Genomic DNA, 14,570 nt, shown 5'->3' with positions numbered 1-14,570 from the left:
TGATCACAGATGCATTTTATAACAAATTTGAGCTGGTTACAACAAAATGCTTTTCAACCGCATTCCCGTTAGTCTTTCAAATTTAAAAATTAAAAGTAAAATCTTTACTCACCCAATGCTTTTGGTTTTGAATAATATGATTTAAATTATAAATGTTCTCTTATACTTAACAAATCTTACCCTACCCTAAAGAGAACCTGTGTTAGCCTTCAATAGATCCCTTTCACCTAAATCTTACACACTGAATCTCTGCGTACCATGATGATAAAATATTTATATTCGCACATTGAATATACAGATGACAACTAATTCTCACTCCTGGCAAACCAACATATCTTAACCTCTGTATTTTGGGGAATATTTTTAGGTATTGTATTATGGACTTACATTCTCTTAAATCATTCTTATTTCAAAGGTAAACGTTAATACAAGCATTACATTCCATTTTATTCATCTTCAGTTATGCCATGTGTACTTTTGAACAAATAAATATAATGTACCTTGCAGCATGATTAACAGGATCTAGCAGATGTTTTGTATGACCAAACCTTGACAACTCTGTCCAGCATTGAGAATTGCCTACTGGTGCTGAAGTAGCCCTCTCATTGTTCACTATTCTGTATCGTTGCATGATGCACATTTGAAGATGAAGCTTTTCAGCTATTTCGGCCGACATCCAAAACCCCCCCCCCAAAAACTGATGCAACAATTTAAGATGATTTTGTATTTATGTCAAGCCACTCCAGAATTTGTTTGGTCTCACAACAACGAATGAGGAAAGAGGAGCGCAGCTGTTTGCTCTCAAACCCCAGAACTCCTTTCAACGCCCGGTTTTCAAGAACTTCCTCAAGCACCACTTTGCATGAGAAGCAGCAGGAAATACTGACAATGATACTAACAGGATATTCATCATGTTCATGACCAAAAAGAAAGAAAAATACAAGTGAAGTACTCTTTAGTCACATTGATAATTTCTATCCATAATAACTTTCACTTATTGCTGCCAGTAATTTAGTTTTTTTATGCTAAAGATGAACAATAAATACTGTAGATTCTACTCATGGAGCTTCACATCAGGTGTGTATATTTGTTGCTTTTTGTTCTGCTGAAAATCATAATTTTGGCTTTTGCCAGTATTTCAATTTTTTTTAAACGATCTTCTAAAGGCAAATCGTTTGAAGCTGCATTGTTATTCCAAAGACATCTCACAGGAAACAAGTAATTTGACAATGAATAGGACTTTGCAACTCAAGTGGATGGAGTGGGTTGTATTCCTCCTCCCACTTCTGGGCTGTGGAGAACTCATGCAGACATAACTGCCTTGATCACTACCTGGCAGCTAACACAGTATGAGAAACTGGCTGATGTCCTCAAACGTCTGCAGTAATAGCTGAGTAAATTATGTAAATTCAAGGGTCCTATGGACAAATGCATGCAGAAATAATTGCATATAGACATTTTACACTTACCTGGCAATGACAAAAAGGACACAGCTAACCCCGAGGTAGGCGAGCAGGATGTAGACCCAGATGTCAGGAGTCATGGGATTCAGGAAGGAGAAGAAGCCGTTGTTGGTGGTATTGGGTTTGCGATACAGGATACTGATGCCCATGCTCATGAAGGGCTTGGAGAAGTCAATAAACTTTTCACGCACGTAGGTTATGGTAAGAGGAGACACTGCCAAGTCTGCTCTCTGTAGAGGACAAACAAAAACAGTTAATTTGCTCTTTGTTGTCTGTTAGTTTGTTAGTCACACAATTGGGGATTGCCAAGACATTTGGTAGAAAGATTCATGGTACCCAGAGGATGAATCCTAATAACACTGGCGATGAACCTGACTGTATTATATATCACTTTTCTAGTCTTTTCGACCACTCATAGCAAGTCACATTCACCCTTTACAGACACATTGAATAGTTTGCTTTTATACACAGACCTTTTTCTAACACACCATTCACACACTGCCAGCACAGCCATCGGGGGCCATTTTAAACTCATTGTCTTGCTCAAGAACACGTCAGCATGCGGAATAGTTGAAATGGGGATAGAAGCAACAACCTTCTTAATATAGTGGATGACCGTGTTCCTTTAGTACAACCATGAAGTTGATATTTATAACTTTGATAAATATATCTCAACAAAAATTGTTTCCCATTACAACAGCATGTTAGCATTGCTTTTATAAGCCTGCTAACATGCTGACATTAGCATTACTCTGAATGGGTAAAATCTCCCGAGAATATTCTTTTAAGTATTAGTCATGTTATATCATTGATACTGTGACTTATATGTCAGGAGGCTATATGATTTTATTTTTAAGATTTCTTTTATTTAAAGTGTGGAGACACACAAGCATCATTAATTTTAAATATGATAATAAAATCGGTAAATAGTAAAAGTGAAACATGTTTCTGTCTCCAATGAAAACAGACATTGTTCTAATGTATCACATGCTGCTCCATCTTTACAGCCATTACCTAATGTCAATAGAATAATGACACGATTATGGCATTATACAAAGGACTTGCTGAGCATGACAGATAAATTTCAGTCACCTATTGTGTGCGTATCACTGCATATTCGGAAGGTTACTGTTCATTTCAACGCCCCTCACAACTCCCCCTGCACCATGTCTGGACAGGAGGTTAATGAAACCAGCTGCTTGGTTCACGCTCGAATACCTCTTTCTTCCAAGAAACCAGACCCATCACAAAGGGAGGCTTTTTTTCTTCCTACACATCGAGCAGTGGAAGAGGAAAAGGACCTGTTCGTACAGCAGTTCACTGTACAGCCTTTTTACCAAGTAATATGAGACAGCTTGTGTGTTTTAGTATTTTATGCAAAACCCTGACATCTAACCCTACAGGACTGGAATGTGCTGGTTCCACAAACACATTCAATCTTAATGAGATGAAAAGCTGAGCTGAGTGATGCAGCTATGTCCTGCCCTCCTCTTGCGAGCTGATGTATTCTATGTCATCTTCTCTGTTTTTTACCAGCCTAACCATCGTTTCTATTCACTTTCGGGGCCCTACGGCTATTCATAACATGAATTTAGCTTCCCCTGTGGCTCAAACAGCTCTTCCCACAGATTCATTTGATAACTACCACACAGCAGTAAACAAAGGTCAGAAAGAAAACATTTCCACTTTGCATGTGGCACTGTGGATTATGTACTCCTGTGGTCAGCACCATGGTGGTTAAATGCACAGTGGCCTCTGAAGAGATGGAAAGATGGGAAAACCAGTGCATCCTGCCGTGCCTCTGCTGTCTCTCTTAAAATATTCAAATTTGTACATCACATACTGCTCCCTCTGTTCTCTGCTGCCAACTGCAGCTCTGAACCAACCTGCCACTCAGCCGGAAGATCAACCAGCATGCGATTGCAGACATCCCTACGGCAAGCTAATATACATGCTGCATGTCCTTGTTCTGCTTGCCGCTTAGGCACACAAACTGGGCATATGCAAGATAACCTGATAGTGCATGCCACATGGCTTGGTGTTATCTGGGTTTGCAGATGGTCGGCTTAGTGGTATTCTCCCTCTGGACCTTCTCACCTGACAACAGCCTGGAGGATTCATGAAGTTAAAACTAAGATAGTCTGACTCGCTGAATATAGGCTGCAGGTGTAAGCCAGCCATTCTCCCCCTGTCCACTTCCCCGGTTGAGAACCTTTTCAAAGTCCATTTCACTCTTGCGAGCTAATGTATTCTAAATACAAAAACCTCTGAGCCAGCAACCTACAAAGGCAAGTTTTGACGATCACTTGGATCATAAAATCACTCCTTTACTGTTTTGTACTGTTATATTTCTGTAAATTGTCATTTTCAGTGCAGTGATCACTTCCCCATATGCAAATGTTCCAAAAGTCCCTCCCCTTCAATACTGTTTTGCAGGGGCAGCGTAACTGCATCCTTGGCTTAGTGGGACCCAAGACAATTGTGATTAAAAGACAATTGTGTCTGGTTAAAAATAAATATAAACAAGCCACAGCATTTTCCCCCTATAGCAGAATGATAATGGCTGCAGTCAAACCATTCTCCTGCGCTGACGCATCTCTGTGGAGATAGGTCTGCGTGTGTGAGACTGGAACTGAATTAAAGTATTTATTTTGAACTCACTGACAGTCCACTGACCATACTTAGTGGATGTTATTAGTGCATTTACTCAAACTCCAAATATGCAGTAATTATGTGCTAATTACAACCAATCCTTTTGCCACTTATTTACACAGTCTGTAGTCTATATGCATCTTAGAGCAGGTAGTTTGATATAAGAATCATTTCCAAATAATTAATTGTGTTGCAAATTTGTTATCCTAATGATTTAGAATGATTTGCTGAAACAATTGGTCGGACAACAAAAAGCTATTTTTGGTGTTTGGATGCTGAAGGAATGTAAAAAGAAAAAGGTTTTATTAGCCAGTTGTACACTTATACAAAAAATGAAACAAATGCACAGCGTGACATTTATGTACTGACAACACACAGTAATATAGATACACACGAACGCTCTCATATGCTGTAGTCTGGTATCAAAACATACAAAGGGCTAATGATGAAGCGCACTTACTGTAATCAAGAAATTGGTACTTTGCATAAGCAGCGGGCTTCAGAGTGAGGTCGTCTGGATTGTGATTTACTCAAGGGAAATGTTTGCTGCTGTGGCAGTTTAACTCATGCTCTTACAGCTATTGGTTAGCCACTCTCACAACTACCTAATCCTGCTTCTGAGATTAAAATCAAAGTCACACACACTTGCAGTTACACGTTTCCCCCATGAAATACCCAATTATGGGCGTCTCTACCTGAATACAAATAAATGACGTTGCTTCAGCTTATCATTCAGGCTCAAGTCTCGTCCACTATCTATATGTGTAAGAGGATTTGGACCGGCTATAACTTATCTGTAGAAGCAAAGATTAATTGCCATGACTGAAACAAATGATGCGCTAAGCACGCTGTTAACATTTGCATCACAGCATGATTAAAGTGATCATCTATTGTGGCTAAATCAAGTTTAACAAGGCCTGTTGCATCATTTAGCACCTTCCAAACAATGCCCTTTGGCACCACAGCAAGCTTTGAGACTACACAGAGGCCAATAAAGGGCTGTATGTTACACAATACTAAATCGCTGCACTTGGCAATGTCTCAGTTACTCATTCAGAAGCATCAGTAACACGAGGATTGAAATGTGTAATAGTATCACATTCAAAACACATAAAAAAACTCACACACACTCTCACACACAGATTTCTACTCTCTGTCACATCTCCTTCTCTGCAACAAATCTTAATGAATTACAGACATGAATGGAGGCTAACAACTGATTTTAATAAACCCAAGTCATGTTCTCTTAAAAATATGTCAGTCAAACAGTTTTGTGTAATTTATATAATGCAACTATGATTTATGAGGCTACACTATGGGAGCTGATAGTTTTAACGCATGAGTCTTAGTGTTTCAGCACCATTTTATCAGCTTAAACCAACACTTTCCCTTGTTTTCTACACTACCACAGACCTTATCTAATGTCATGACCCTTTTTTAAGTAAAGCCACTGATCCCCAGTAAACTATTACAGATCTTATTTATCTGTTTTACAGTGGCGGGACAATGGGTTTTTAAGAGGTTAATATAAAGTAGTTATGAATACAAATCGAACAGATAAAAACTATGACTTTGGACGTTTACTACCTTCTCTATGTATTTGTATGTGGTGTACACAATGGATTCTTACAATACGTTTTTCAAATAGACCATTTTGTATGGATACCGACTTACTGCATAGTACATTTCACAAGTTTAGAAGAAATACAGCTGCAGTAGTTTGTAGTTAGCTACATCGCCTCACTGGCCTCTCATATCACTCCAGGGTCAGATCTCTTGAGCTTGCCTTAACGTTTATGTTTCAGGTCTGCTGAATCACGAACAGCTTATCCATACCGACAAGGGTAAGGAAAGCACTAGACCACAAAATAGAACTGACTAAAAATCCACAAAGGCAACGTCATGCATCCTTGGTCATGTGATAAGGAACAGTAAAAGCAATAACTGGCAGTAGAGATTCTAATCTACACTTCTGCTGCTATTTACAAAGGCAATAGACCTAAAAAAGGCTCCAATATATAGGTGTCTTATCAAAAGAATCATGTTTAAAGGCATTTCGTGAACTGAATTTGTCTATTGCTTTATGATTTCTAACTTTTTAAAGATGTAAACCAAATGCAAATGGAGCAAACATAGAAGATGGGCTACACTGTTTTCAGAAGGTCTCAATCACCAGATGCTACATCTCCTCAAAACACATGTAAACCTCACTCACACTCATTCTTTTTCTCTATTTGACTGAGTTAATGAACAAACTAAATGGACACCTCCACCAACTCCCTTTAAACCTTAGAACTGACTAATACAACGAGTGAATGTGCAATTTAATGAGGGAACCATGCATCTTCATCTCGGTGCCAGCGTTCTCTGCCTTTAGTAATCCATTTGTTCCCCTCAAGGTTATTGTTATCAACATGGATCTAGCAAAAAGCTTGGATGGTGATACAAAGTGTAGTGGAAGTCCACCTTTCTCAACCCTTTCAGCACCAAGCCATTGACTCCTGCCATACGATTCCCTGCACTAAATGCCACTTAAGCTATTACAAGTTTTCAGCTGAGTACAGCGCTGACCTGATGGGGCTGAGGACAAAGAGAGAGCACTGACAGGGACGCTTATGAAATGCCAGCAGGGAATTGCCACCATGACTTTGGTGTAGCCGCTGCTTCATGGCTGCTGGATGTATGAGTTTGATACACACAGCTGCGATTGCCCACTATGCATTAACAAGATGATTGGTATCCTTACAATATGCAACGCATTTACATTGCTCCTCCCAGATCTTCAGCTGAAGCGAGTGGTTTGTCTGGCATCAACACACTTTTAACATTTAGGCAACCTTGACATAATTGTGCCATAAATGTAACTGACAGCTTTGCAGGCTCCCCCTGACTCGTACTCCATCATAACTATGTCACTGTCCACACAGAGGACATAACCAGCAGTTCACTCAATGGCATGCTTTTGTAAGTTCATGTGATAATTGTAAAAAACATTTACAGTATAGGGAGCTGCCTGATTGCAGAGATGCAGCATATTCAAGGAATAGTTTGACATTTTGAAGAAAAGTGCTCATTTGCTTACCAAGAATAGGCTGAGAGGATTAATATCACCCTCTTGACTGTGTGGAGAATAAATAAAAATAGCTTAGCTGAGCAATAAGACTGGGAACAAGGGGTAACAGCTTGCCTGGATTTATGTGAATCTTTATACCAACACCTCTAAAGGTCACCAATTAACATGTAACACCTCATTTGGAACATGAAGCAAAACATAAACACAAAACTTCATGTTGTATACCTGGGGTGGAAGAGTAACTTCTTCTCTCGTTGCCTGGCAACTGCTAAGCTAACTGGCTGCTCGATCCAGCTACTTATTTTCTGTATAGTGAGAGTGGCATCCATCTTTTTTATCTAATTTCTAATCTAATCTATATCTAAATATTCCAGAAATGTCAAACTGTTACTTTGGGGAAAAAATTTGAAGCAGACAATATAAAGTACAACTTACGTGTTCAATAAGTTCCCTGATCATGCCGTTCCACTGGCCCTTGTCGTCCTGCGAGCCGTATTTTCCATCAGGCACCAGGCGGATCTCATATGTGAAGCCCAGGATGTTGGAGAGCTCTTTTAACAAGTCGATGCAAAACCCTTCGAAGCGGTCGTTCCCAACCAGCGCCTTGTCAGACTTCTTAAGCATGACATATGGCTCCTCCTGCGCAGACCCAAAAGATCAAATGAAAAGCAATGGTGAGGTCAGCTTTTTCAATTTGTTTCAGCACATCCACCTAATTGAAGCAAAGTGATATGAGCTGATGAGTCGCTGTTGCATTTAACAGGCAGTGACAGCAGATTCCAGCTCGGTGTACGGCTACAGGGAGTATTAAAATATGAAAGAAGGCTGAGGTTTCTCCTACATTGATGTATTAGTGAAAGGAGACCTGAGCTACTTTGAGACTCTAATGCAAGTAAATGTCTTTTAAATTGCAAAGCCCTAACCAGTCTTTGCTATAGTGATGGTAATGCACAGAGAGGGAATGTTTGCTATCAGTTTGTACTGTAATGTTGAGCTGACTGAACCTGCCGTCGTCCCCACGCTGCTGTGTGTTGACCTATATACATAAAGCTGGTGCACAGGTTGTTTATTTAATGGTCAGGTAGCTGCCACCTTTTACTGGCCTGTAATATCCTGTCTGGCTGCCCATTGTTTTGGTCTGTGTAAAAGCTTGATCAGGGACAGAATACAGCATCATAATGTAACATGCCCACAACTTTACCTTCATCAACTGTCACCAAACTCCAAAGGACAGCAAGTGAGCTGACGCCTGCAGTGACAATGACTAACAGAACAGCTCATAAATGATTTCCTTTATTTAGTGCCTGTTACCTTTTTGCTGCCAGAAACACTTGCATATCCTGCTGTGCATTTCAGGACATATGTTGGTCTATTCATGCAAAGGTTGTAATATAATGTATTGCCTCCAATAGCCAGATGTATAATTTACAAACTCGCTCAGAAACAGAGTAATTATCTAGTAAAGGTGAACCTTTGCTTTTAAATTTTTTTTTGTCAAAGACGAGAAAACAGGCAAAGTGCCCTTCATTACACAAAAAAATTGTTATTCATGTAGTCAAGTATCGGTGATAACACTTATCACCGATACTTGACCCCATGAATAACTATTTTTTAGGTGGGGACAACGAAAGTTATCATAACTAAAATACAACATCATGTGCAGGTGGCTTTTAGACATAGTTTTGTTTTGTGGTCTGTAAACACAACCTGACGTGAAACACAGCATAAAATAAAAATGTCTGGAAAAACATACAGCGAAAGATACATGTCTTTAATTGTTTGCTATTAAAACACAGCACCACTTGGACACTACTATTGCGATGGCCTTTTAAATAAATGATAAGATATGAATACTTGATGACAGTGCATTTAGAGAGTAAGCGCTTAGTCACAAACTTTGCTTAAGTTGTTCAATTAACTTCATCAAAAAGTTTGCATGTTAAGGGAAAAAGTCATTACCATCTGTTTCTAGCCTTCCAATTCTTGCTATTCCCCAAGGTTTGAACTCAAATCAAAGTGTTTATACCAGTTCTACCCTCGCAGTCGCAGCATGGGCTAGCATAACAGAAAGAAGGAGGGAGGTGGGCCTGTGAAGAGACATTACAGGCAATGGAGTGCAAACAATTAATGTAAGGAGGAAAACACATTAAGTGCCTAATCTCTTCGACAAAGTTATCACTATAAAGCTGTCAGACGTCTTGTTCATGCATCACTGGAATCAGTTTGATGCAATATCATTACGCCGAGAGGAGAGATTGATATTAAGACTGAACTCTCTTCAGCGATTTGAAAGTAGCTAGTTTTATGACCTTAAACTAATGATTCCCAGTTAAATAGCAAATCAAAGAACATGTCAGAGATATTCAAATGTATTCTGAATTTTTGGAAAAGTTAAATTGAACTTGAAACACTTGAAGTACTTAGTGATGAACACATCTATCACCACTCAAACTCTGAGGTTAAATCATAAAAACAGTAGCTGGCACTTCCTTGTACACAAGTTAAATATTGCACCACTAAAACTTCATTTGATTTCTCCTCTTTGAGATGGAATGAACAATGGCATCTGATAAGCATTAATTATGTCATGGCTTGACCTCAGTCGTCAAAATTACAGTCTTGTGGTCGAACATAGGCATAATGATAGTGTTTATTCTTGTAGCTTGTATATCTGTCCCGAAAAGGTGCATCGGGGGGGAACATCTGTGTCAGAAACCCCCCCAGCATCCAGTGGCAGTCTAGTACACAGGGGATCTACATGATGTGAAGCTGTGGTAGGGATCACCCAGTTCTTTCCTGAACATCTGAACATGTATTTAATTCCATTCTAAACAGCAGTTCATTATAACTTATAACTAGAATGACACTCCCTAGAGCAAATACCTCTGCCAATGCCCAAAATGTCCCTTCAATTCAATGAAGCCGCACTTAAGTACCCACACATTGATATCAGCTCCCTAAATGTGCCTGATATATATATATATTAGTTTTTCATCACGATCCATTATTCCCTGGGAAATATGAGAAAAAGTTAAAAAAAAGTAGTATTACACAGACTTTGTGTTTTCAGACACTTGGCCATTGCCAGCTGAAATGTCAACTGGAGCTGTCACACTTCATCAGCTGTAGTTAACTTGCTAATTAAGCTAACATGAGTTGTTAAAAAATGCCATCCCCATCTCTGACTTTTTAATGTTTCCAGCTGACTCATTTTAAATTTGGAACCCTGTAAAAGGGTGTTAAATATGAAATTAATCGCTGCATATGTGATATTGTGCTAAAAGAATGTGGGGCTGAAGCTGCATGCATGATCCAGGCACAGACTCCTCACCAGTTGTGATGATTCGAGACATTAAAATGAAGATGCAATATTATTCTTATATTGCAGTAAAGGATTTTAACGTAAAGCTATTTCTGGTACTACATTTAAGCTTCTTCAAATCCAGTAAAGAGCAGAACAGAACAGCCTCTAATATGAGCCAAAATTCTGAATTAGCAGCATCCTCGCCACAAAGAAATATTACACAGTGGCTGTGCTGTGGTGAACAGAGCTTAAAATGAATGCAACCTTAAAAACTGTTGATGATGAAATGCTCCTTGGCCTTAGAATTAATGCTGGGTTCGTTTATGGTACATATTAGATTCCAAGGCTCAGGAGTAGGCCGATGAAAGTGGTTCGAGTAAGATCAGGTTCAGGTTAAGGTAAAAGGAGACGTAAATCAACAGCGACAACAGACCTGGACTCAACAACACCTCCTCCTGATCCTTCAAATCTAATCAAGTCCTTAACCGTAAGCAGGCAGCTTGCTGGGCAACATTTGCAGCTTATGTTAGAGCACATAAAAAACGCTGCTTGATCCATTCTTACAGTTGTTTTTAGTGGGCAATATACACACAAGTAAAAAGTGATATTTCAAATCATATATGCAATAAACAACGCACTTGAACAATGTACTTCTTTTTCAGGTATTCTGTGCCTGGTTATAGCTGTTAAGCTATGACTGCACAATGGAGGGTGGAGGGGGTTTAGCAAACCATCAATTATAGTACAATTTTAGTACAGTATCTGATCTATAATCTGTGATTTGTGTGCTATGTTTAGATCTAGCAAATATAATATGTCACAAAGATATGTTGTAAACTGTGTGAATCCCTTTTTAGTGTTGCAGTAAATCTAGAATATAACATGGCTGATGCCCTCTGGATGACAATGAATATCTCTACTGGAGAGAGATAGATATAAGACCTTATGCTGAATTTCAAGGTATTATCTTTCACACCAGGGTGCACAGGTGACCTACCAGGATGGTGGTGATGACGAGGGAGCGGTTAGCCAGGGAATCGGTGATGTTCATCCCCTTTCGCTTTGGCGCTTCTGTGATGTTAAGACCCCCTGACGGACTCCACTTCCCCACCTGCGGAAGATGAAAAGCCTGTAGTTAAGTGTTCTGTGTCTGTTGTTGGGCTGTGACCCCAGCAGAGAACCCGTCCCACGCATTAGAGCCAGGTTGAACACATCTCCTGCAGCATATGATGAGTCACCTTCATATCAGCAGGTCAGGGGGTTTTGGAAATTGTATGTTATAAACCAGATTTTATATATATTTCAAAATATTAAATTTGGTTGTAGTACACAAATAATAATATAATGTCTAATATGGCACTTTACTGGTGTTGTGAGTATCTGACATCCATGTAAATTTGAATAACAAAGAAAGAAAGTCTAAACAATGACACTAAAACAAACAGAAAGATTATTAAAATGGCAATACTGCAGCAAGGGTACAGTTCATTTGTATGAAGGTACATCATGGGGCTGCAATTTGGATTACACTGTGAAAGTAATTCTGCTCCGCAGTCTCGGAAAGAAAAGCCAAGAGATTTGAACAAATAAAAGGAGTTATACATGCGAGAAGCCCTCAGGCAAAAACCTCTGCATATTGTGGAGACACACTCTGGAACGTATCATTAGCACAAATAGTCCTCTGGCTGTCAGTTACAATCTCTGTTTGCAAGTCAAACCCTCTACCAAAACCCGCCCTCCATCTTTACTGCGTTCTCTATTACCACAGACACAGCTTTTAATAATCACAGGGGTTTCTGCTCGAGGTGGATCCATTTAAAGACACACAGCGCCCCACAAAAAAAGCATGAAAACGTCTGTTAATGTCCTCCCTGCCTAATCCAGAGAGAGGCATATGCTCTAATTTGAAAAGCACATTAGTTACAGCTTGTCACACAACCAAAGAGGACTCCAGGAGAGAGATTTAAAAATATCTGTGAATGCTTTCCGCTTTGCAAAACTCTTTGTAATTGTACCAAGTTACAATTAGCTCAATTCATTAAACATGATTAGCAAAAAGACTTGATTCAAAAGTTATTTACTCATGCAACCACACAGCAAGCATTACATTTATTTCACCCTCCTGAGCGCGCCGGCATGGACTGAAAAGTGGTACTCTAAGAAACTGTTCATAAATCCAGCAAAAGCTCACATTTGGGCTAATATTCAATTACAGTGGATTAGTTGAGAAAAGTCCACATCTTAACAGGCTCAAATAGTTAAAGCCGATTCCATGGATATTAAAAAACTGCATTCCGCAGCACAAGGCTGGATCAACATGAACATGCATGAGTGTAGGACTTGTCAATCATGTGAAGATGCAAATATGCCATCAGATACTTTTTTCAATTTGACTGTGCTTCAACTTAATTGACTGCTTGCAGGACAAGATGCCAGTAAAAGGGAGAAGAGGAATAATTTCAAAGCAGCAGTGTTACAAGTGAATATCTCCGTTCTTGAACAGAAGGGTTACAAGCTGAAAAGCCCCTGCTATTATATGGTCCTGAGCCTTTGGGGAGTACTTGAGGAAGTCATAATGGGACTTATCCCTATTTGATGTATTCATAATGTATGAAAGCCCTCTACTAGAGAAAAGCTGTTATAGTCCAGAGGGTACTTTGCCTTACACTATAATAAAATAAGTTCTACATTACCAACCTCTTCGTTCGTTTTTTCCCCCTTTTTGGAAAACATGTTTATACAGCTCATTACCGCCAAACAGCATTTTGGGCATCACCTCGAATTATCATTAAGAGAGGCTGCAATTAACACCCTAATGTGTACCCTAATCCAATTTGCTTTATGATCCACTAACTTATGCTTATGTTGAAGCAGCCAATTTGCTTCCTTGTTAGGAGGTAAATGATACTGTCAAATCTGCATTTTCTGTTCCACCTCAGGAAGCAAATATGAGATGTATTTCTGAAATCAATATTCCATTAATTTCTTTTCATGGTGTAATCGTCACAGAAGTTGTACTTTTTTATACGCTGTGTGGGGTAATATACATTGCTATAAGTTTTATTCCATCATAGCAAAGAACTCATTGTAAAGGAAGCTAGAATTTCAATAAGTTACCTTTTCAAGTCCGTCCTCCTTTAGACTGACGATGTCCAGGTCGAAGTCTGTACGAAGACCAGTTGTCTTGTTGAATGAGAGTCTCCCGGTCAAACCATCCCAGTGGGACTGAAAGATAATACATATTTAAAACCATATTCATTGATCAAATTCCACATTGTCAATGTACAATGATGCACACAGCATTCTAAACTTCGGCACAACCAAATGCAACTAATACAGGAATCTAACATCATTATTCACTGTCGCCCAGTCAGATTGGTTCAGATTTAACTGTTTTAATAGTTATGGTGCTGTTGCAGTGCATTTTGTCACCACTAGGTGCACTGACTCACTTATGTTTGGAACAAAGTATTTGGTGCACATTGCAATTTGGCAAAACATAATGAAGAACAAATTGCAGTGAAATATGCAAGCGCTGTCAACAGAACACACTACAACATCCTCTTTCTTCCACTGAGAGAAGCTTCACACTCACACTCGCATGAACACCCATAGACCAAAAGTACGAGCACGAATTGTACAGGCTGCATTTCCTTTTTTTAAATTGCATTTTACATCTCAACGCCTCCAAAGCATTTTCCCTCCAGACCACAGAGTTAATTAACAACCATCTCCTTTTGCTTGATTTCCCATGAGGGGCAAAAACACATAACTGCCCCCATTACGATTCCCTGATACCCGCCACCTCCATGGATGTGCGCGTATGCAAACACGACAGTCCCTGCTAAGTACCTGTTTTTCTCACACTTAGGCTAATAGAGGTAGCCATCTATCAGCAGTAATGGAACTACCTCTTCTTTTGTCATTGGTCTTGTCAGCTTTGGTTTAGTCTTGGCATTTGTATTGTATGCCATGCTATACAATTGATTTTTTATTTAGTATTTTATTAGTTTGATGTCCTTGAATTATTGTCATATGTGTATCCATTGGTGTCCATTCCATCCAGTCACAGTCTGTA

General features: G+C 39.3%; 1 protein-coding gene across 1 annotated transcript in view; it reads right to left on the bottom strand.

Annotated features, from left to right (window-relative positions):
- Positions 1-14,570, bottom strand: part of grik3 (glutamate ionotropic receptor kainate type subunit 3) — an 88,723-nt gene that overhangs the window by 16,361 nt on the left and 57,792 nt on the right. The window contains exons 8-11 of the mRNA XM_035164530.2: positions 13,610-13,717; positions 11,490-11,603; positions 7,624-7,827; positions 1,470-1,693 (exon numbers count right to left, since the gene is read on the bottom strand). Coding sequence (XP_035020421.1) covers positions 1,470-1,693; positions 7,624-7,827; positions 11,490-11,603; positions 13,610-13,717 — 650 coding nt within the window. The remainder of the gene's footprint in view (positions 1-1,469; positions 1,694-7,623; positions 7,828-11,489; positions 11,604-13,609; positions 13,718-14,570) is intronic.

This window comes from Hippoglossus stenolepis, chromosome 8, assembly GCF_022539355.2.
Source record: "Hippoglossus stenolepis isolate QCI-W04-F060 chromosome 8, HSTE1.2, whole genome shotgun sequence".
NCBI lineage: Eukaryota > Metazoa > Chordata > Actinopteri > Pleuronectiformes > Pleuronectidae > Hippoglossus > Hippoglossus stenolepis.
This window is presented reverse-complemented; position numbering and strand designations above follow the sequence as displayed.